Raw genomic sequence first — 24492 nt, 5'->3', positions numbered from 1 at the left:
TGCTATGCAAATTTTGTAAACTATATAGTTTGTAATATTCTATTAACCACTTTTAAAACGTACAATAAGTTTATAATAGAGGGACGAAAGATACCAAATGTTTATCTTGTGAATCCACTTGTTCATTTGATAATTAACACACAGGGATAAACCTATTTGGGATAGTTGTACCTTTTAGGGTATTTGTTAACAACCAACTGTGCAATAAACTGAATAATTATAATTTTTTTTTTATAAAAAACACCTACTCATATGTCAAATATATATGACTTATTGATTTCAAACAAATTGATCAATAGCCATAGGAATGATAATGTCAAAAAAACAAAATATTTTTTACATATGAATTGAACTTGAAATCGTGTTTTCAGTTAATTTGAATCATCTTAGATAGATAATTGACTGTGTCTAACTCAAAGTTTTTTTTGTGCTTTGTTTTAAACTGAATCTTGGTATCCTAAAACGGGTTAAATATACGGTATGTAAGAACATATAATAAAGATATGAGATTTGATAATGAGATAAGTACTCACCAAAGAGTAAATTAGGGTAATTTAATCACCTTTATACAACAGTATCACTTTCAACAATGAACAAATCCAATACCACTTGGTAAGCTAAAAAAAGGACCTGACATAACAAAATATATAAATGGTAAAATTAAAACAATCAACAAATAAAAAAACCAAGATATGTAAAGGGTTAAGGTTAAGTATATTTGTGCGCATTACAACGTGAACAAGAGAGCAAGCAGTGAACATTACGACTAAAAGGGCATTCCAACTTAGATCTCCAAGGTTTATTAATTTATGTTTTACCTAATTTATATAGCTAAAATTGAGAAATGGGGAATGTGTCAAAGAGACGACAACCCGACTAAACTGCAGAAAAACAGCCAATGGCCTCTAATTGGTCTTCAATACAGCGAGAAAATCCTGCACTCGGAGGCTTGCTTCAGTTGCTTCTTAACAAAAAAAAATAGTTCAGTGATAATGGACTTCATATTAAACTCCAAAATATATATTAATGAACTTAAAGTTTGTTATAATGCTGTACTATTTAAGCACGTGTACGCTATCATAATCATGTCACTTTAGATGGATGAAGGCTCCAAAACATTTCATCCAGAATCTACTGTTTCCGATAATTCCTTTTTGTTATTTACGATGTTTATAAGCCCAATTTTGTTCACATGTTTCCTTTTTTGAAACATTTCACCTTTTGTTTTTTACTGTATATGTAAAAAGAAGATGTGGTATGATCGCCAATGCGTCAACTCTCCCGTAAGAGACAAAATGACGCAGAAATGAACAACTACAGGTAACAATACGGCTTTGAAAAAGGAACAAATCTCATATCGTATAGTAAGCTATAAAAGCCCCAAATAACAAATGTTACACAATTAAAAAAAAACAAAAAACAATTGCTTATTTGTGTACAAAAACAGTAAGGAAACTATTATTTAATAGTAAGATCGTGCAGTGACATCTGTGTGTTATTATCTTTGTACTTTACAAAGTGATTGATAAGTTATATAAATAAGAAGACGTTGTTATCCTACTTATATAGTTGGTATATGAAAATGATATTGAATGCAGACTGACCTCCACGTGAATGGTATTACTATGAGCTTCATCCTTTATTTTAGTCTAGTTTTTTACTATTTCAACATGACTGTTGTTACTGCAAAATGCACAACTAAACATACTACTGATACGTTTAGCATTTGTTTAAACGGAATAAAATATACTAATAACCTATCTGTTGAAAGAAATTTTATCAATTTCAACAAAACAATACAAGTATCAATATACATAAACAAACAAAACCCAGATACAAACCACCCAAGACAGACGGTAGTTGATCGGGATTGTTATAGAAGCCACCTTACAATGACTATGGAGTTGTTTGTTGGTCTTCTGTTTTCTTCAGCCATCTGTTCTGACTTTTTATTTGACATAAATATTTTTATTGTAGTTCTTTGATGTTACTAGGTATAATGTCTACTTTGAATGAATTGTATTAATATTTATACAGTCAATTCAAATAGTTTCTATAACTGATCTTTACGTCTGTAAATTATACCTATTTGAAGTATATTCATGAATATTATCCTACTGAAGGATCTAAGGCGTTATTGAAATCACATTGTACGTCCGTCGATTCAATGTAAAGGTCAATAGGCATCTACTGGTATGACTAGTTAAAAATACTGCACCTTTTGAAGTACATTTGAAGTTGTATATCTTATCTCAAAGTCAACAAAATTTAAGATATATAACCTTTTTATAGGCTGAGTGTTCGTGATTTACACAGTTGTTTTGTCGGTTACAGCAATAAACTGAGAATGGAAATGGGGAATGTTTCAAAGACACAACAACCCAATAGGGGAGCAAACAAAAACCGAAGACAATCAACGAATCTTCAATGCAACGTCACACTAAACTTCGGAAAAACTAAAATTAAAATTAAAGTTCAAGTTGTATATCTTAGCTCAAAGTCAACAAAATTTAAGATATATAAAAATTACTTCATAAATCCTCCAACCGCAAAGCTGCATTTAAAACTCCACGAAATATAATCTTGTAGGAATTTCTTTCATACAAGACTAAAAAAAGCCAGAGGCTCTTGACTAGGGAAATTTTCAATGCAAAATTAAGAAAAAAGAATATAAAATTATGACATTGTTTTGGTACAAGTGAGTTGAATTCAATTTCGACTTTATTGGTTATAAAAGGTTACGAGATAAAATCGTGCAATTTTTATATCAATACATCGAATTTTCATTGTTGACAAATCCTGATAATCCGTCAATGTATATATGTTTTAAGCAGGAACAGGAGAATAGATAATTAGATAATAATAAGATATTTTTTTTCAAAATTAATATAAAAAATGAGTGTAATTTATATAAATAAACGTATAACTATCCTAAGACCATCATAAGACACGTCTCGCGTTGTCCTAACTTTATGACCAACTTTAAGAGATGTCCTAATTTAGGACCGCTTTGTGAAACCCACTTAGGACTAAGATATTTCGTAAGACCATCCTAAGACATGTCTTAGTCCTAAGACAGCTTCGTGAAACTGGGCCCTGAATGATAGAATTGCAAAATAGAATACCAAACGATTGCCTATAGAGAATGCTTTGAGAAAATCAAAAGAAAAGATTAAGGCCATTCTACATGTTTACCCGGTTAAAATATAAAATAGCAAAAATTACATTAAGATTTCTTCATAAAATGTACTATTTGAGAATACCTCCCCCTTCAGTGTCAATTTACAAGCAGTACAATTCAAGCAAAAAAAATCTACGCTTGCAAAAAAATATTTATTAGTTAATAAAAATTTGTTCTTTTAAATTAAAATTCACAATAGTTATCTGCATTCCTCTTTGAAATTTGCTAATTGATTGAAACTGTGAACCTTTGGTTTGCTTTTTTTTACAATCTAAAATGAACACACATAATAGCTTAAAAATATTTCACCAGTATAGACAAATTTAAATGATTTAGGTCAAAAAGCCGTTATAGTTGTAAAGTAATGAACATTGATAATTTTTACTGTGGAAATTTATTTTTCGGTCAGTTAATGGTTTTAGCACGACATCACTATGAGCATAATGTGTCAGGTAAAATTGCTATTTGGTAATTGATAGCAGAGAAATATATGTATCTATGTTAAAAGTAATTATTGAAATAGAGAAAAACAAACATACAATTCAATGTGTCCTTCAGACAAGCACATGCACGGGTTACCTTTTTTGCGGGGTAGAACTGGACGGCCAAGCCAGTAAGTGTAATAACGCATCATGAAATCGAATTCAATTCCATTGTGTAAGCTCCTCCTATTTATGTTCTTTCTCATGACAAGCAGAATAGGATAGTGGTATTACATAAAGTCGCCCTTTAAAACACACCTCTATACTTTATGATCAATACCTCACTCAAAGATAGAAGAAAAACAACATTTTTCTTCTAAGAATTGTAATTAAATGAAGTGAAAGGAAGTGATCAGATCACCATTTAGGTAAAGATCATTTTTGCAAATATATATTTAATGCTGAAGTGTAACGTTTAAATAGTATAAAGATTGAAATTTTATATTTTACCGAAAAAACATTTTATTCTTTACTTGGTTTCATAAATTTTGAATGCACAATTAACAAAAGTAAATAGATTAGTATTTACTGTCTTTATCTTTCTGAAAATTTTAATAATCAATAATGTTTCTAATTTCTAGTCTAATAATTATTTTCTACTTGCTTTCGATGCAATCTTAAATCAAAATTTTGTTATGCTTACACAATATACAGCGGTTAGCACATTCTAGCTGGATAGTCATAAGCTAGCTTCGGTGTGCATGCTTAGACATGTCGTAAGTAATTTTTAGTATTTTCACATTTTATTCTTTAGTAAAGTATCAGGTTAGTTCCTATGACAACTTCGATAAACAGGCCCCTGTATGTTATCAAAAATAAATATGAAAATTGAAAAACGATTATTGTGTGGAGTGCTTCACAAATGAAGACCAGAGTGTTTCGTTTATCAAAAATGTTAACAACACGATTGTGTATATAAATATTTGATGTTAAATTTGGATGGATATGTACTGTCCGTGTTCAGAAATAAATTACTTGTATGTATTTGTGTCTTCTCTAGTTCAAACAAAATAGTAAGGGACCTTTACTGAAATATATTGAAGTTAAATTCGACTTTCCTCATCCGCACATGTCTTCCTCGTTTATTTTGAGTGAAATAAAATAAGCTCAGAGATATCTAGATTTGTACATCCATTGATGTCATTCAGAGCTCTGGATGTCTCTCAAGCATTACTCAATATAAAAATTATTATCATGATTTATAAAAGAGATTTCAGTTTAATAAGGTTGAATAAGATCACAAAATAGGATAAACCATCTGAAAGAATTTGTAACATTGCTTTTGATTAATGTTCTTAAAAGAACATTAATACTGATTTCAATTTAAGCGCATTAACGGTTTTCAAAATCTATTTTGTCCACTTTTTCCTTTTTTGTTCTACATTTTACCCAATCGCTTAAAGGCGTTTCTACCCCTGAAACAATCACAATATAATAGAAGCTAATAAAAACAAATAAAATGTACAGTCACATCTGACACAAATGATATAGCATTAAATACATATTAATTCTCATGCACATCGAGAAAAAAATTCTTCAATGCATTATTATGAACTAAGTGTCTGTATCCAGTATACAAACATTACAGAGTTTATTGCGGAGCCCGTTTAGTGCCAAAGTTGAAAAGAATAATGTTTTTGTGTGCTATTCTAAATCTTGTATGCATAACTTTAAATTTGTGCCAACAATGTTCAAACTTATTTGCAAAACTTTCAAACTTGAGAAAGAAACAATTTGCAGGTCAACGTGTACAAGTAGATTCATCTGTTAACATTAATAAATAATCATCTATTCTTTTATAAGTATTGATAATTTGCTGATTAATATTCATTACTTTTTCATCAATATTCATTAATATAAAATGAAATATTATATCAATTACTTATATATATTAATTACATATTAATTTATATATAAATATCTACCTCCGATTTCACCTGGATAGATGCACGCTTGATAAAGCTAGTTGGTCTAGCGAAATATTGCGTTTATTTTCATCATTTTGTAAATATTTTAAACATTCTTATATTTACATACTAAATAGTGTGTTAAATTACATTGTTAGGCAATCTATAATTTTATTTGTGTAATTGAATTAATCTCTGTACTGATTAATCCACACTCCCATAGATTTGTATGTCATGTGCTGCTATTTATAGGCACTTATATATATATATAAATAAATACAATGTAAATATTATTAGATATATTCTAAATAGTACTAGATGAATTATTAATATCAATATAATATGATATTTTGATATTTAGGATTCATAAATTAATATGTAAAAATCATTTGATCATATTCATATTTCCTTTTTCTACATATTACTGATTCGTCAACATATTGTTATTACATATTATTAGATCATTTATAAATATTTGTAAATAATCAAATCTTATATACATATTCATAAATCAAGTATATATATTTATAAACCATTTTTAAATAAATAATTACAATATTTTTGAATGAATCATAAATTTTCATAAATGAATTATAAAAATTTATAAATGAATTATAAAAATTTATAAATGAATTATAAAAATTCATAAAAGAATTATAAATAATCATAAATGAATTTCAAATATTTATAACTTAGTTATAAAACTATTAAGAAATGAATTATGAATTTCAAAAAATGGAATCATAGATATTAAGAAAATAATAATAAATATCAATAATGAAATCATAGATGCTAGGAAAATAACACTAATACATGTATAATGAATATTAATAAAAAGTTATAAATATTTGTAATTATCTGCACATATGCATGAATATGTATATGAGCTTTTTTAGTCACTTTGGCCTGCTTAAAGTTGTTCGCACAAGATTAAAAGTGGTGCACACTAAAAAATATACTTTTTATCTTTAACACTGAAGGGACTATATATCTTAGAGAAAATGCATCGGAATGAACATTTTTGATCGTAAATTTATAATTTTTGTTTAGCATTAATTCTAAGCACAATGGTTTATATGTCCATGAACAATATTGTATGAATTAACTAAAATAATAATATCTTCGTGATCAGCAAAATGCCATGTATTGTATTTCAATAGGAATAATCTTCATAAGTTAGTCTACGTGACGAAACGTGCGTTCGGATTAGTTTGTATATGTAAATTTGATTGTATATCAGTATTTTGTTTTGTAGAGTACGGTGTGAAAGTGATTTCGAATTTTTTAAATACATCTATCGAAGTCTCTTTGATATTGATTTAATCACACTCATGTTTTACAAATGTATTACAATAAATACAAAATGTTATCAATGAATTATGAGCAGAACTTTACCTTGACCCAAACAATTTTAAGAGATGTCTACTTCACTTGCAAAATAAGCCAATGTACTAAACGAAATAAATTATATCGTATATTGATTATAATGACAAGTTTGAGATCAGCTGGTCATGATATATATGGGCAGTTTGGGTGTTTGTTTGTTCGATTGTAACATTAGCCTTCACGAAGCTAGTATAATTAAAAACAGGGAAAATATTTAAAAAAATATTTGTTCAAAGAGTCTTAAATGGAATTTTCAGCAATGTGATCATTTCTTTTATTTGTCAAAACCAGTGCAAATTACGATAAAAAGGGTAAGGTATACTAGTACAAATAATGAGGATATGTAATTTGATAGCCAACGGGAAAAGTATTCATCAGAGGGTAAATGGGGTAAAATTAGCAACTATATTCAACAGTACGACCTTTAACAATGGACGCGTAAATACCGTTTAGAATTTAGTAAGCTAACAAAAGTCCCGATATGACAAAATTTGAAAACAAATACTTATTCGTACAACAAATTCAACGGTCTCTATTAACTCATTTTAAAAACAATCGACAAATAAAATATAGTTGGGTTCAGCAAATTTGTGAGTGCATCACAACGTGAACAGCCATAAAATTCGACTATAGAGTCTTTCCTCGTCAGATCGTCAAGTTTTATTTTTTTAACCTTGCGAAAATAGTGATTTGTAATGCTGTACATACTGTAATATCACGTACGAGCTTTCATGATCAGATTCGGAGGGTTTAGCACACAAATACGTTATATCCACCGTCCACCATACGGTCCGAGACCACACCTGTCGTCCCTTGATTTTCGTTGTACACAAATATAGTCCCCAGTGTTGACAGTGGGTTACTTGCCAATATTTTTTATACCCCTTCCAAATTTGTTTCTCCATGTTATATGCCTTAATTTGCAAGTAGGGGGTAAATTTACACTGTAAAAAAAAATTGGGTTCAGAATTTTAAAGGAAAGTAGTGATTTGGTCCAGCTGAAATAGATTAAAAATTAGCACTTCGGAAGCTGTCATAAGATTTCAAGACGCTCTAAACATAAAATTGTCCATATTTTGAGTCAGAGCCGATGAAGTTTTCTATAATTTTGATATAATTTGTCTCAAAAGTAGTACAACACACCGTAAAAATTTCATTGAGAAAGCGCAGGTGGGATTTTTTCTATTTTTCATTTATGTTCATATTTATGTATCATTTTAAAAATTTGAATGCTTCTACAGTTTTTTGATTTTCGAATTTCACTAGTATAGTGAATTGCACACGTTTTGATCTTTTAATGAAAACTTGTATTTGATTTAAGAACTATTTAATCATCTGTTGAAAAATTCCTGTGACATTTGATTGTTTACTTTTGTAGGCACATTTAGACTTGATAAATACGTATGTGTCATTCAATTTATGATTTTGATTTTGATTTATACTTTGACTTGTTTTAGTATGTTCGAAGTAACGCTATTATTACATATTCATTAAATAGTTCAATAGATGGTTGTTTAATTTTGTTAATGAACCAAAATTTGGAGGAATATATAAACATTGTGAAACAAGATATGAATCATAATACACATATTGTATTAATCTATTCATTGTAGATTTACATTCTACTAGTATATGATACTTAATGATCTATTGTACTATTTAATGAATCTAAAAATGTGTCGGTAAGAGAAACTAATTTTTTAAAAGTGTGTAAAAAACTATCTAGTAAAACAAAAACAAAACAGTATCTGCGTTCGATTGTTATGCTCTTCCACCTATAAATTGAGAATGAAAATGAGTAAGATATCAAAGACACAACAACCCGACCAAATATCAGATTCAGCCGAAGGCAACCATTGGTTCTTTAATACAAAGGAGTTTGGCTTCAGCTGACCCCTAAGTAAAAATATGTACTAGTTCAATGACATAGAGTTCACACTAAACTCCTAAAACCAAAAAAATAATCTAAATTAAAAAAAAAACCAACTTTCAAGTCTAGCAATGGCCAGTGGCTCCAGACAGGCGCAAACATGTTTTGTATGATCTCATCCCCCCTTTACCTCTATCCAATGTAAAATAAACAAACACACTAATTGTTTTACATTGTCATTTCTTAGCCTTTTATAGCTGACTATGTGGTAGGGGCTGTGCTTTTGTTGAAGGCCGTACAGTGACCTATAGTTGTTAATTTCTGTGTAAGTTGGTCTCTTATTGATACATTTTAGTTGTCTCATTGGCAATCATACCACATCCTCTTTTTTATATCCACAACTATACCGTTGGTAATTTCCCGTTTGAACTAGTAATTTTTGGAGCCCTCTATGGCTTGCTGTAAGGGTGATCCCAGACTCCGTGTTGAAGACCGTATTTTGACCTATAATTGTTTACTTTTGTAAATTGTGACTTGGATGGAGAGTTGTCTCATTGGTACTTATACCACATCTTCTATATTTATACGCAGTTATACTCACAGTTAACCTAAATTCAAAGTCAATTCAAAAGTTCGAGTCTGATGTCTGAATAGGTTACAAACGAAACTAAGCAAGTTTACAATGTTACACAAATTAACAATGGACTAATAGTAGTCCCTGACCCTTTATTTAACTGATTGAAAGATTATATCTTCATCACATGACAATCAATCACTATCCCTTCCGTTATATGTTTAGTATCATAAATTCATAAAATATATGAAAAGAACTCACATCATGCCAACAACTGGTTTTTAGAATTAATTTGTTTATTTCCGGTGCAAAGACCCTATGAATGAATCTATATCAATACAAACATATGCCATCTTTAATTATCTGACAACTGTATCATAACTCTTTTTCTTCTGAATAAGTATATCTTAAGATTTGGTTATCTTCTGAGGTGAATGACAACATTTTTGTGCTTTGTATAGAAGATTATCATATCAAAGATTGGATGTGAAATACCTGAACGTATAAAATATATGCATGCTGATTTATATTTACGAATAATATTCTTGTAACAGGGGAACTTCTCCATCTAAAAATTAATAATATACAATAGCCTATTAGGAAATGAAAAATCAACTCTTTCATTATAAATTTTAGTATTAAGCTTCCGGTTAAAGATATAGATATCAAGATCCATGAAGGGCAGTGTTCATTTTTATTATAAGCTTTATTTAAGGTATATTCAGCGGGATAAATCTCTTTAGTGAACATACTAAAGTCGTCATTATTGATGGCCAATATATCATCCAAAGAACAGTGAGTCCCCATTGAAATTCCGATTGCGTGACGATATACAGAATCTCCATAGCGAACACAACTGTTAGCTAGTAACAATGCAGAGCAGTTAAAGTATTAAAGCAGGTCCAATTGATATATTGTTTTTGTTTGTTGTTAGTGGACCTCTTACATTCGGGATATAATTCTTTAAAGGAATTAATTAAATCACTACATTTTAGTCTTTCCCCTTTACCGTGTAGCGACCTATTGATTTTTTTATTTGATTATAACTTTTGTTACTCTCACCACTTTTATTTCTTGCGAGAATATTTTGTTTCGCAAGATATCACTCAGATATTTGTTATATCATATCAAACAATTTATACGCTTTTTAACTATTTTACTTGTAAGAGTGTTTCTTGTGATACCAGACAAAGCACAAAAAGGCATTTATGAAATTTAACCCTCTCATTAATTGCTTTCTTATTTTTGAATTTTATTTATGTATGTTAACTTTACCCATAAACGATTAATGACCGTAAGTCCTGGTACCGAATGGTTAGATCACATAAACTCTGACGTAGAATCAAAAATGTTATTCGAATTTTGTTATGTTTATGACAATTTTTATTAATTATTAGGATGTAAAAATATAGATCATATATAATAATAATAGTAATAATAATAATAATAATAATAATAATATGTTTTTATTTTAAAATGTAACATATTAATTTTATTTATTCCCATAACGTATCTATAAAATGTGTTGCCTGTAATTAAAATTCTCTTGCAACTATAAAAGACATCGACAGATTTATTTTTCTAAAATTGCTCATCACATTCCCAGAAATGATTGATCTGCATCGATACTTTGACTCCATATAAACATTTTAATTCTAATATGACGACCTTTTATCGTCAACAAGTATAATCGCAATATATCTACCTTTAGCGCAAACGCAGTTCTACACACAAACGGCTGTTCCGCGTTATGACCAACTTATTTATACTACCAGGTATTCTCAATTTTCGACATCAAAACCCCGAATTGTCGTAGACCAATATTCAAGATACAATATATTTATCTCTATTCTACAGCAAAATAAACAAGTACTTCCATTTCAATTTATTTTTCACGGTAAAATTTCATTATACGAAAATTCCGCGAAATGAGGTTATTGTCTTGGCATGACAACGAAACAAGGTGACGTCACTAGTATGTTTCCGTTAACAAAAAATCATATGTAAATACAGTTTTAAAGATTCTTGTACGCCTCAGAACGAATAAAATTGCATTGGAAGGAAATATATAAGTAAAAAATGCGATTAAAAACAAATAATCATTAAATAATATAGTATAACTAATATTATCCAAATTGGGTAAAACGGAACAGCCAAAATAGTATCGTAGGCATAGGGCTTTCACGGTGAACAAAATTGCCAAATTTGTCCTATTAGAATCGAAATAATTCATGGCAGCCGTAGATTAGTTTTCATTTCACCATGGGTTGGGCAATAATATTCGTATTTTACCCCTTGCTTACGCTCAGGGTAAAATAATTATTATAAAATATTTCTTAAATTTTGACCTTTGATGTAATAGATATAGGAAGATGTGGTGTGAGTGCCAATGAGACAACTCTCTATCAAAATTACAATTTAAAAAAAGTAAACCATTATAGGTCAATGTACGGCCTTCAACACGGAGCCTTGGCTCACACTGAACAATAAGCTATAAAGGGTCCCAACATAACTAGTGTAAAACCATTCAAACGGGAAAACCAACGGTCTAATCTACATGTATATAAAATAAAACAACGAGAAACGAGAAACACGTATAAATTACATAAACAAACGACAACTACTGTACATCAGATTCCTGACTTAGGACAGGTGCAAACATTTGCAGCGGGATTAAACGTTTTAATGGATCCAAACCTTCTCCCTTTTTCCGAAACAATAGCATAACATCACAACACAGAAAAGCACACGATAAAATATCAATTGGCAGGCTTAACTCGATCAAAAAACGTACAGTAATACACTATTAACGAATAAATTTGATCTTCGATATCTGAATGCAAACTTGATAAAGTGATGCGGTCTTTTACACTTTGTTGCTTGCATAACTCATATCATTGAAGGTTAGCACAAAATGACCTTCAGTGATTTCCATACGATAATACCCCCAAAACACATAGGTCTGTAATAAAAATTATCATTTGCGACCGGAAGTAGCTGATTATATTCCTTATTTCAGACAAAAGTGTATATAATCATATAACTTTGAAATTAGTGTATAAAAATCGCTCATAATATATTTAAACTCTCAAAAAATATTGCCACGTATTCAAGTATGCACAAAAAGGAATTAGTTTTTTTTTGCTTTCTGATCTCGACAAAGTCTTTATTCCAGTTCCTTGTTTTTCATTTTATCAATTATAATCTATTAAATATAAGCTTGTTAATACACAAGATACCGTTTTGAAAATGAGTGTTTCTACTTTAATGCGCGCGGCCAAAATATTTCTTTAAACCAAAATCTATTGTTTACAATTTTCCATCTCAACAAAGGTTTTTAGGTGGATTAAATATTATGTAGTGACTTCAACCTAAATATTTTAAGTTTATTCTCTTTTAATTACTTGAAATAAAATTCATATATAAACATTGCAATCTTAATTTATGATATTAACATGTTTTAACCCCAACACAAATACTGCCACGTATTCAATTATGCATAATAAGGAATTTGTTTTATTTTGCTTTCTATCTCAACAAAGTTTTTCAGTTCCTTGTTTTTCGTGTTATCAATTATAATTTATTACATATAAGCTAGTTAATACATCAGATGCCGTTTTGACAATGAATGTCTCTACGGTGATGCCCGAGGCCTGCATATTTCTTAAAACACAAACTAATTCACAAATGGATAACTGATAAAACGAAAAAACAGAAAGGATAATACCAAATTTCAATAACATAATATCCGTATTTTCATGATAGTAACTAAGTACTGGCTACTAGGACACATTTGTGAAACTTACAAGCAGAGATATGGACCCAGTAGAAGTAATAACATTTACGGCTCCACGTTTTCTGCATAAGATGCGCATTTTGACAATTATAAAGTCTGGTATATTTTTATATATATGTATAGCAATTTGTATTAAGGTTTTGATGTTTGAAGTAGATGTGAATTTTAATATCAGCCCTAGTTACCTCTCCTGGAAATAAACAACTACAAATGTATGCCTTTTTATTTTTCATATGTTTCAATCCCATATAAAATCTGTTTCTAGTTTAGGTATATTTCAGTTATGTTATACAGTAATATTTGCTAGTAAAGGTAATTGTGAAAACGTGCCATGACAAGAGTTTTAATGTTTAGATATTGACCTAGGACTGTAAGGAATTTTTTTTTTCATTCCATAGATATTTTTACAATTTACATTCTAGAATCAAAATTATTTTTATAAACACAAAACATATAGTCTAGTTTCTTACGGTTTAACCTGTGAAACGTATATCAACTAATGTTTCTTTACAATGGTTAAGTTCGTACGAATCCGAGTTTCCTTTTTTTGAATTTTGTATGATAATAAATGGTTAAAGTACCAAGATTTTCAATCATATTCAATGCTGATCTAATTATGGATAAATATGCTCAGAAACATTACAAACAAAGTTCCATGATATAATTGGTGTGTCAAATGCTTTCAATAAATTGACGAAAAGAATAGTTGCTTCTGCATTAAAGGTATGTGCATAATTTATACGTCTTATTTTTGGCGTAAAACACATACTATGATGTTTTTTTTTAAAGATCTATCCTGTTTGACCAACAGTGATGATTAGATTATTTTGTTTTATTCTGAATATTAGAGTGATGAGGACTATTTTATACGCACTTGTATTGTGAAGACATTTGTCTTTACTTTTCATGTTCTGATCAATTGTCTAATAAAATAGTTCAGATAAACTTTCTCTTTGAAAATGGCAGTTACCTAGATTAAAACAATTTACAAGCACAGGTTTAAGTTTCCTTTTTATAAAAGCTTAATATGATGATCTCATTCGTTTTAGGATGTTTGTGGAAATATGAATTATTTACATGAATAGTTATAATGTTAAAGTGACATTCTCATAATAAGATTTATTTTCATCTTTTGATATTTTATTATCTAATTTATTTTCATTTAAGTATTTTTGAATATCCAAATAAGGTTTATATTTAGTATCGTATAAATAAGCATAACTACAATTCCGTAGTGTACAACACAATGTGACCTACCGATGAGACTATTTACCGGATTTTTATAAATATAAGCAACACCACAAGAGCCACATATGGAGCAAGATCTGCTACCCTTCCGGAGCACCTGACATTACCTGTTTCTGGTCTGATCGTTCGTTAGTCCGTCCGTTCGTCCGTCCGTCTGTCCCACTTCAGATTTAAGTGTTTGGTCAAGGTAGATTTTGATGAAGCTGAAGAACAATCAACTTGTGACTTAGCAAACATGTTGCTTACGATATGATCTTTCTAACTGTAAAGCCAAATTAGACTTTTGATCCCAATTTCACGGTCCACCGAACATAGAAAATGAAAATGCGAGTTTCAGATAAAAGTTTTTGGTCAAGTTAGTTTTTGATGAAGTTGAAGTCAAATCAACTTGAAATTTGGTACACGTGTTCCTTATGGTATGATCTTTCTAATTTTAATTTTAATTTAATTGTAATGCCAAATTAGATTTTTATTGCACAATTTCACGGTCCATTGAACATGGTAGTGCGATTAGGACATCCGTGTACTTTCGACACATTCTTTTTTTGTTATAAATTTCACAGTTATTAAATGCACAATATCGTTTAAATACCTAACACAACATGTATTTTTGATATACTATTACCTCTGTTCTATTAAAATTTGTCATACAATTGCAATCAGAAGCTCCTAATACAAATTATGCTACTGTTAGTATGGGGTTTTAGTAATAATGAGGTATTAGAAAAGCTACATTTAAAATTCTGTAAATTACTTTTAAATCTGAAATCCTCAACACCAAACTATATGGTTTACTGGGAACTAGGTCGCCATCCGGTTGACATAGATATAAAAATTCGAGCAGTATTATTTTGGGCAAATTTGATATCCGGCAAACAAGCAAAGTTTTCCTGTATATTGTATCAACTTTCTCGCCATATGAATGTTCATTTTTACATGCAGACTAAATGGATTCTTTTTGTCAAAAAAATATTTCAAGATTGTGGTTTCTCAAATATATGGGAAACACAAAATTTTATAGATAAAGATTGGTTAAAAACTGTTATAAATCAAAGACTGTTAGACCAGTTTCTTCAGAATTGGAATTCGCTAATTCAAAATTCGTCAAAAGCTATTAACTACAAAATTTTGAAGAAAAACTGGGAATTTGAGGAATATTTTAATATTTTGAACTTTAAAGATGCCGTTGTTCTTTGTCGATTTCGAACGACCAATCACAAATTGCCGATTGAAACAGGAAGGTGGCAAAATTTACTGAGAGAAAACCGTGTTTGCCATCTATGTAAAAATCGACAAATTGGTGACGAATATCACTATATATTGGAATGTACTTTTTTCGATCAAAAACGTACAGAGTATTTATCCTCCTATTTTGTACAACGACATAATACATTTAAATTTTCGGAACTTATGTCGAGTACACGAAAACCAGTCCTGACGAAACTTTGTTTATTTATAAAAAATATTAATACTCCTCCTGGCTAGTGACTCCTGTAACCTCTCTCCTTGTTTTGTATATATTGTAAATAGTTATTGTTGTTATCTCTGTACTGATGTAATGCATTGGCTTTGTGAGAATAGATATATAGTTATACCTTATGTATTAATCAAAGCACTGGTGTTACAATGATTGACTAGGAGCTCAACCAAAGTGGCCATAAATATTATGGCCCCATTATTCGTAGTATATCGCAGGTAGTGCTGTTCATTACTAGCAAATATGGTTCAATAGTCACTTTTTTTAAAAGATGAATTGAAAAGAGAAAAAACAATTTTACAGTTTTATTTAATATCAATTGATACAATCTTATACATGTTTGTTTATCACGAAGTTCCTTAGCACTAAATGAACCAATATCTAGGTTATGAAATATAATTATACTGTTAATGAGTTGATTTGTATGTAACTTTTAATGAGTGATCTGCTGTAAGTATTGAAGAGACATATTAACATCAAATTACATTTGAATAATTGTTCGTTACAAAAATGCTAGTTATACCAAGCTGCTATCTTTGAAAATTATAATATATTATCATAGAAAATTACTGTCCACACAAACATATTCATAAAAACATTAATCGAAACACAAACTGGTAGTGCTTGTTGCATCATAGCCATTTAAACAAATGAATTCAATGCCAGAAAAAATATCATACTGCATACTGTCTCTAATTTTTTCAGCTAGTCATGCGGCATTATTATTTACACATATCTGAAACTCTGATATACTATACTTGATGTTTGTTTTTCCCCCAAGTATAAACAGTATACAGTGTGGGTCATGAGTATCCTACTAAAAGTTTAAATAATATATATTTATGTTATCTGATGGTTTTATTATTTCCATTTTTTTAGTTCAGTTGAGCGATATGGTCTGTGTCAAGCTAGGGAAAGATATCATGGTAAGTGGTTTTTACTTTGTGATCATCTTGTTTTGTATATCTATAAAATCTTCTGTCAATAGAAATAGGAAGATAAAAGTATATAATATTTTGTATTTTACTTTCCATTACCTGTTTATGAAAACCAAAATACTCGGCAAAATCCACTCTGTGTAGTATTTGTATTTATCTGATGAGTTAAGCCTTTTTCAACTGATTTTTATTGTTCGTTCTTATGTTGTATTGTAACACCACTGTCCCATGTTATGGGAGGGTAGGGATCCCGATAACATGTATACCCACGCCACATGTTGTATGTATGTGCCTGTCCCAAGTTATGAGCCTGTAATTCAGGGGTTGTCGTTTTCTTTTTGTGTTATATATTTGTTTTTCTATCATTTTAGTACATAAATAAGGCCGTTAGTTTTCTAGTTTGAATTGTGTAACATTGTCATTTTGGGACCTTTTAGAGCTGATTATGCGGTATGGGTTTTGTTTCGAATTATATTTGAAGGTCGTACGGTGACCTATAGTTGTTAATTTCTGTGTCATTTGGTCTCTTGTGCCATTGGCAATAATACCACATCTTCTTTTTTATATCCGTATCATACATATTGAAGACCGTACTTAGACCTATTATTGTGGAATAATTCATTTTCGTAGGATTCAATCGTCATCAATTTAGAAGATATTGCATTTTCGTGGATATTTGATTTTGTGATTTTGTTACGGTCTGTTTACAACTGAATAGCAAATTTGTTGTTTACCTGTACAAACGAACACCAAAAAAAAAAAAAAAAAGGTATCCCACGAGTAATAACATGGCATACCTATATTTTAGGGCCATACAACAAGAGGACTGACACTATCCAGTTTCATCTACTGTAATACTGGAATTTCTCACAAGGTCAAAAAACTATCAAACAGAGATTAACTCACATGAAGTGTTTACGTACAAAATATCATGCTGACAATGTCTGCAATTTGTATTTATTCAGATATAATGATTTTGAAGCCGCTAATAAATTATCAAAGAACAAACTGTGAAATTATTTTATAGGCCAAAACTCTGTATTCATTTTTTAATTGTCATGACATAGCCGGTTATTCATAACAGTTGAAGAAATGCAACAAGATCCGCCGTGCTTTTATCATCAATTATATCGTATCTCTATTTATAATCCTGGTACCTTTGATAACTATCTAGATCTACAACCTTTGACACAAAACACTATTTAGGCATTTGAAGTTGTTCTTGTTTTTGGTAGAAAGATAGCTAAATGTTACCAATTTGCGATCACTATTAATTAAAGATAATAAATAACATGTCTATGATTTGTGTCTGATAAACTACTCCAATTTTTATTTTTTGTGGGTTGCTAAAGGACATCTCTTAGAGGGTGTGGCATTTGAAACTTATTTATTCAGATCAATAAATACTTGATAAAAAAAATCTGATTGTTTTATTGTAGAACTTTAATGTACCTAACTGCTATTTATGATTGTGTTATGATTTATAATCATTGTATAACTATGTTTGTTTTTGACAATGGGTAATGATATTCAATCGTATCGATCGTCGATAGGTCAATTCTACTGTAAACTTAATTCAGTATTCTGTAGGAAAATGATGTATTTGAGAAAAATACACACTTATTTATTTGAACTGTTCTTGCTTATTATGAAATGCAAATGTTTGATGTCGGTATGCTATTCTATATATCTTGATTTGTTTCTATTGAAACCAATGTTAACATTTGTGATATTATTATTGATAATACTAAGTAATGATGTAGAAGTTAATCCTGGTCCTTTAGGTGTTTTTTTCTCAATTTTTCACCTTAATATTAGAAGTATGCGTAATAAAGTAGACTATGTTGAAAACATTAGTAATGAAGCTGATGTGATTTGTTTAACGGAAACGCATCTTGACGAAAATATAAAAAATGAAGATATTCTTATTGAGGGTTATAATAGAGATCCTTATAGAAAAGACCGCAATAGCTCAGGAGGAGGAATTACAATTTATATTAGTAAATTTATTCAAGCCAAACCGAGACCTGATTTGGATTTTGATAATGAAGCATTATGGCTTGAAATTACCTTCCCTTCTAACAAATTACTCCTTTGTGTTGTATATCGACAACCTTCAAATAACAATACGTTTTGGGATAAATTTCATGAATCTATCGAAAACGCAATGAGCTATACTCCCAATGTTGTAATAACGGGTGATGTAAATGTAGATTTTCTTACTGACCATTCACATAAAATATTTGACATTATGAGACTAAATGGCCTTAAAAATGTTATAAACGAACCAAGCAGATTTTGTGCTACACGCCAGTCCTTGTTAGATCCTATTTTGGTATCAGATTCATGTGATGTCTACGATTCCCATGTAATACAAATAGATCGTGCGTATAGTGATCATGACGGAACTATTATATTCTTGAATAATTTTGGTAGGTTACAAAATAATACTACTTATAAAAGAATGATTTGGGACTATCGAAATGCCGATTTCGACAAATGTAACGAGCTCATTGCTACTTTTGATTGGGAATCAATAATTAATGCTGAAAATAGTATGGATCAAAATTGTTAAAATTTTACAAATAAATTTCTTGAATATATTGATGACTGTATTCCTCAAAAAGAAGTAACTATACGACCAAATGATAAAATATGGTTTAATTCTGACCTACGAAGAGAAATACGTAAACGTGATAGACTACACAAACAAGCTCGTAGGTCCAATAGTATTCCAGATCTGAATAAGTATAAAAAGCAAAGAAATCATGTGAATAATTTAAAACGATACACAAAAGATCAATTTTACTTAAACGCAAATAGTTTGTTGGACGAGTTTGCATCTGGTAATTCTAAATCGTATTGGTCATTAATGAAAAAATTAGTTAAGACATCGGGTAATTCTACTCATATCACTCAACTTAAAAATGAAAATGACGAATTAGTTACTGAAAATTACGATAAAGCATGTCTTTTGAATAAGTATTTTTGTTCCATATCTACTATAAATGAAAATAATGATAGATCTCCAGAATTTCTGACTAGGTCAAATTCTAAAATTGATATTTTCTATATAAACTCAAATCAAGTCATTGATATTTTGCAGACTTTAAAATTGGGAAAAGCATCAGGTAATGACTCAATTAGTCATCAAATGTTAAAAAGGACAAGTTATACTGTCTGTGTACCCTTATCATTGTTATTTAATTTGTCATTTGAAAAGGCAGAGTTTCCTAGTCAATGGATAACAGCTATTGTCATGCCGTTATTCAAAACCGGAGACAAATCACTGATTTCCAATTATAGACCAATCTCATTATTATCAGCAGTGGGTAAAGTTTTTGAAAGAATTGTGTTTAAAAATGTATTAATCATTTAATAGCAAACAATTTATTATACAAATTTCAATCAGGTTTTATTCCAGGTCATTCTACCGTTCACCAGCTAATAGAAATTTACTATAGGATATGCATGTCACTTGATGATCGCTGTATAACATCTCTTATATTAAGTGATATCTCGAAAGCTTTTGATAGGGTATGGCATAGTGGCCTCTTAATAAAACTTAAAGCGTATGGTATTGATGGAAATCTTTATAAATGGTTTGAAAGTTATATTTCAAATAGAAAACAAAGCGTTTTTGTTTCAAATGCCTATTCGCCTTTTGATAATACTAATGCAGGAGTTCCGCAAGGCTCCATATTAGGTCCCCTACTATTTCTTATTTATGTAAATGAAATAGCTGATAATTTGACAAGTCTAACTCGATTGTTTGCGATGATACATCTCTTTCTTATTCCAGCAATAACCCTTACACTGTAGAGGAAGTCTTAAACAGCGATTTAGAACAAATTTCAGTATGGTCTAAAGATTGGCTTATTAGTTTTAACCCTAATAAGGCAAAGGCTATGATATTCTCCTGCCATACTTCCCCAGATGATATTGAAATAGAATTTCAAAACCAATTAGTAGAATTTGTCTCCTGTCATAAAAACTTAGGGATTACTTTTGATTCCAATGGTAAATTCCATACACATATAGAAAATATTTTAAAGTGTGCAAGCACAAGATTAAATGTTCTTAAAAAATTGAAATATGTATTGAATAGAAATTATCTTGCTCGTATATATTTAACTTTTATAAGACCCGTTATGGAATATGCATGTGAGTTATGGGATGGTTGTACTCAACAAGAAGCCGACAATTTAGAACATGTTCAGTTAGAAGCAGGGAGGTTAGTAACTGGGTTGCCCGTTTTTGCTAGTCGGGAAGGTATATATTTTGAAACTGGCTGGCAATTGCTTGTGGACAGAAGAAAATCCAGAAAGCTCAATATGTTCTATTCTTTACATAATGGGACTGCCCCTGATTATCTCTGTCATTTAATGCCCCCGCTTGTTGGTCAAATATCTAACTACGATTTGCAAAACAGTAATAATTATGTAGTACCCGGTTATAGACTAGACATAACTAGAAAATCCTTTTTCCCATCCACTACTATTGAATGGAATAGACTTACCCCCGACATACGTACGTCCAAAAATATAAATATTTTTAAACGAAAGATGAAGTCCAAATTGATACAGCCACCTTCCTATTTTAGTTGTGGGGATAGAAAACTTAATATCATTCATACACGTTTGAGAAATATGTGCAGTTCTTTAAATTCAGATTTACATCGTGTTAATATTAAAGCAAATCCGGCATGCAGCTGTGGCCACCCTGTTGAGGATAGTATACACTATTTTTTTAGAGTGCGCTTTTCACAACGAAGCAAGAGAAATACTGTTTTCTAAATTAGAACGTTATGCTATATCCATTGAGCTTCTGTAGCTGGTGACGGTGACCTTTCTTTTCAGCAAAACAAAGACATTTTTGAGTCCGTACAATCTTATATCAGAATAACACAAAGATTTAAAACAATCAATTAACGTTCTAAATTTCTACTTTACAACCTTTCACTCCAGTCCAGTTGTTTCATTATTATTCCTTATTATATTGTATTTTTTTTTCTTTTTATTTCTAATTTTTGTTTGAAGTATGTATTACATGCATTACTACTATGTTTTTTTTCCTTTTTTTCGCCATTATCTAATGTACTTTGTGTTTATATTTATATTGGGAGAGGACGTCTCTAATGTTGTTATAACTTGTGTCCAATCCCTTTTGCTACTTATGCAAATAAAATATGTTTAAACTAAATTTATAATCAAGGTTAATATTAATCAGTCTGTTGCTGTCGTCTTTATAATTCACCTTTTAAGGTATACTGAAACATTTGACACTCTTACTATGAGAATTGGAGCTTTTTTTAAGTCACATTGTCAGTCCGTCCTGAAGATTCGTCAAACAAATACATTTTGTCTTTATGATCATGCATTACTCAACAGTATGACGTCATATTTGGTCCGAAGCTTTACAATGATAGATTATATTGTGTGAGCTGTGTTGATATATATATACAAACTAGGTATTTTTTAGCTCCGTAGAAGACCAATATATGCTCTTGTAATGTTTTCTGTACTTTTGGCGGGTAGTTGTAACTTTGACACAATCCCTATTTATTTTCTGTGTTCTACTAATTTTGATGTAATAATACTTTAACCTTCATAGATATAGGAAGATGTGGTGTGTGTGCTAATGAGACAACTCTTCATCCAAATAACAATTTAAAAAAGTAAACCATTATAGGTCAATGTACGGCCTTCAACACGGACACTTGGCTCACACCGAACTACAAGCTATAAAGGGTCCCAAAATTACTAGTGTAAAACCATTCAAACGGGAAAACCAACAGTCTAATCTATATAAAATAAAAAAAACGAGAAACGAGAAACACGTATAAATTACATAAACAAATGACAACTACTGTACATCAGATTTTTGACTTAGGACAGGTGCAAACATTTGCAGCGGGATAAAAAGTTTTAATGGATCGAAACCTTCTCCCTTTTTCTGAAACAATAGCATCAATAACATCACAACATAGAAAATGTATGCTTTTGATTTCCGCAACAACAAGACTTTCAATCATCGCATTCAAAACTAAGCTTTTCCGTGAATAAACAAGTTTCTGCTCTTTACGAGAATTTCAATGTCGTTTAGGCTTTATAAAAGCTGAGGAAGCACTCTAAAGTTCTGAACTAAAATTCCTTCAGTAGTAATATTGACCAAATACAATGAAACTTATATATTGAGAAAAACAAATTGCATTCAACACATAGCTCGGTGGTCGAGGGGGAACAATCTCCTCTATCCCTCTATCTGCTATGTATTATCAATTATTTTTCTTTAGAAAATTATTGCATTATCTGGATATACTTTGTTTATAATTACATGTAATATACATTTGCATTTCTGTAAGATGATAAAAATATACATATTGTCTTAATATGATCCTCCGGACATATTTTTTTTTATACAATTGGGAAAATACAACAAGAAAACAGACATACTATTCAATGTGTTTTTAACAGATAAATACAAAGGTCACAAACAGTTTGTAAATAAAGCAATTTAAATCCACATAGATAAATATTTAACTGTTTAGTTGATCAAACACGATTCAATTTCGAAAATAAATTTTAATGTTGCAACTGTAAGTTATATTCCGACTTAGCGTGAGTATCCCATCATGGCTAGACATTGTTCATTGACAGCTGAAAATTTGAAGGTACAGCTAGGTACAGCTAGAAGAGGTGCGCACAAACTTTTGCAAAAGATAAACAGTATCGATAGGAATTAAGATATGAGTTATCATAATTGATACATATTGAGCAATATTTTTTAGATATGGGTAATGTTTTCAAAACAATATAAATGTTAGTATCAAATTAAATAAGATAATAATTACTACTGCGTCAATAAGATAACCTTTCAGCTAATTCAAAATATCAATAAGGGTACGAGGAACGTATCTAAACAAATAGGCTTTATAACCAACATTACCTTAAAGATTAGGATGTAAAATCCTCTTTTTATTGAAAACTTTAATCACCCAATCTTCGTTACCGCAACTGTATATCAATGAAAAAAGATGGTTTTAAAAGTTTTAAGTTAACATGTGGTAAAGAGATCAATGTCTTAATAATGTATCAGTTATAAATTACGTTCGTTAAAATACACAAGGTAACTACAGACACTGCAGAGAAACTTTGAAAGAAACAAAAGAACATCATAATCCAAACAGTAAAACAAAAACCTAATCGAGAACAAAAGATCCTCTCTGTTCTCGTAATTTTCAGTATAAATCTGTTTTTTAATTTAACTTGATTTGTGTCCTAAAACATGTATTATGTTAATTCTAACACACACGTAAAATGACATGGGTATTAATTTTTGTTTATTGTCACATATGTTAAGACAACACTTATCTGTATTGATTGTGTTGAGGGAAAAAATTTAGAGCAAACAATTTGACCTCTATAAACAAATATAATTCAATGATCGAAAACCATGTTGACCGTTTCGACTAATTAAAAAGCAAAACATGCTACGAAGAGTACAGGGTATCGTTAACATTAAATACATAAACTATTGACGCATCAATATGTCTCGCTTCTTCGCAATTTTGATAGTATAATACAAATATTGAATCTTAAATTTCAATATGGCAATTTTTAAACATAAAATC

General features: G+C 30.0%; 1 protein-coding gene across 1 annotated transcript in view; it reads left to right on the top strand.

Annotated features, from left to right (window-relative positions):
• Nucleotides 1-7245: 7245 nt before the first annotated feature.
• Nucleotides 7246-24492, top strand: part of LOC143085559 (beta-1,4-galactosyltransferase 5-like) — a 78198-nt gene continuing 60951 nt past the window's right edge. Inside the window, exons 1-2 of the mRNA XM_076261990.1 lie at nt 7246-7267; nt 16801-16847. Of these exons, the coding sequence (XP_076118105.1) occupies nt 16815-16847 (33 nt within the window). The 5' untranslated portion in view covers nt 7246-7267; nt 16801-16814. The remainder of the gene's footprint in view (nt 7268-16800; nt 16848-24492) is intronic.

This window comes from Mytilus galloprovincialis, chromosome 8, assembly GCF_965363235.1.
Source record: "Mytilus galloprovincialis chromosome 8, xbMytGall1.hap1.1, whole genome shotgun sequence".
NCBI classification, from domain to species: domain Eukaryota; kingdom Metazoa; phylum Mollusca; class Bivalvia; order Mytilida; family Mytilidae; genus Mytilus; species Mytilus galloprovincialis.
Note: the sequence above shows the minus strand (reverse complement) of the source record. Positions and strands in the feature narration are given on the sequence as shown.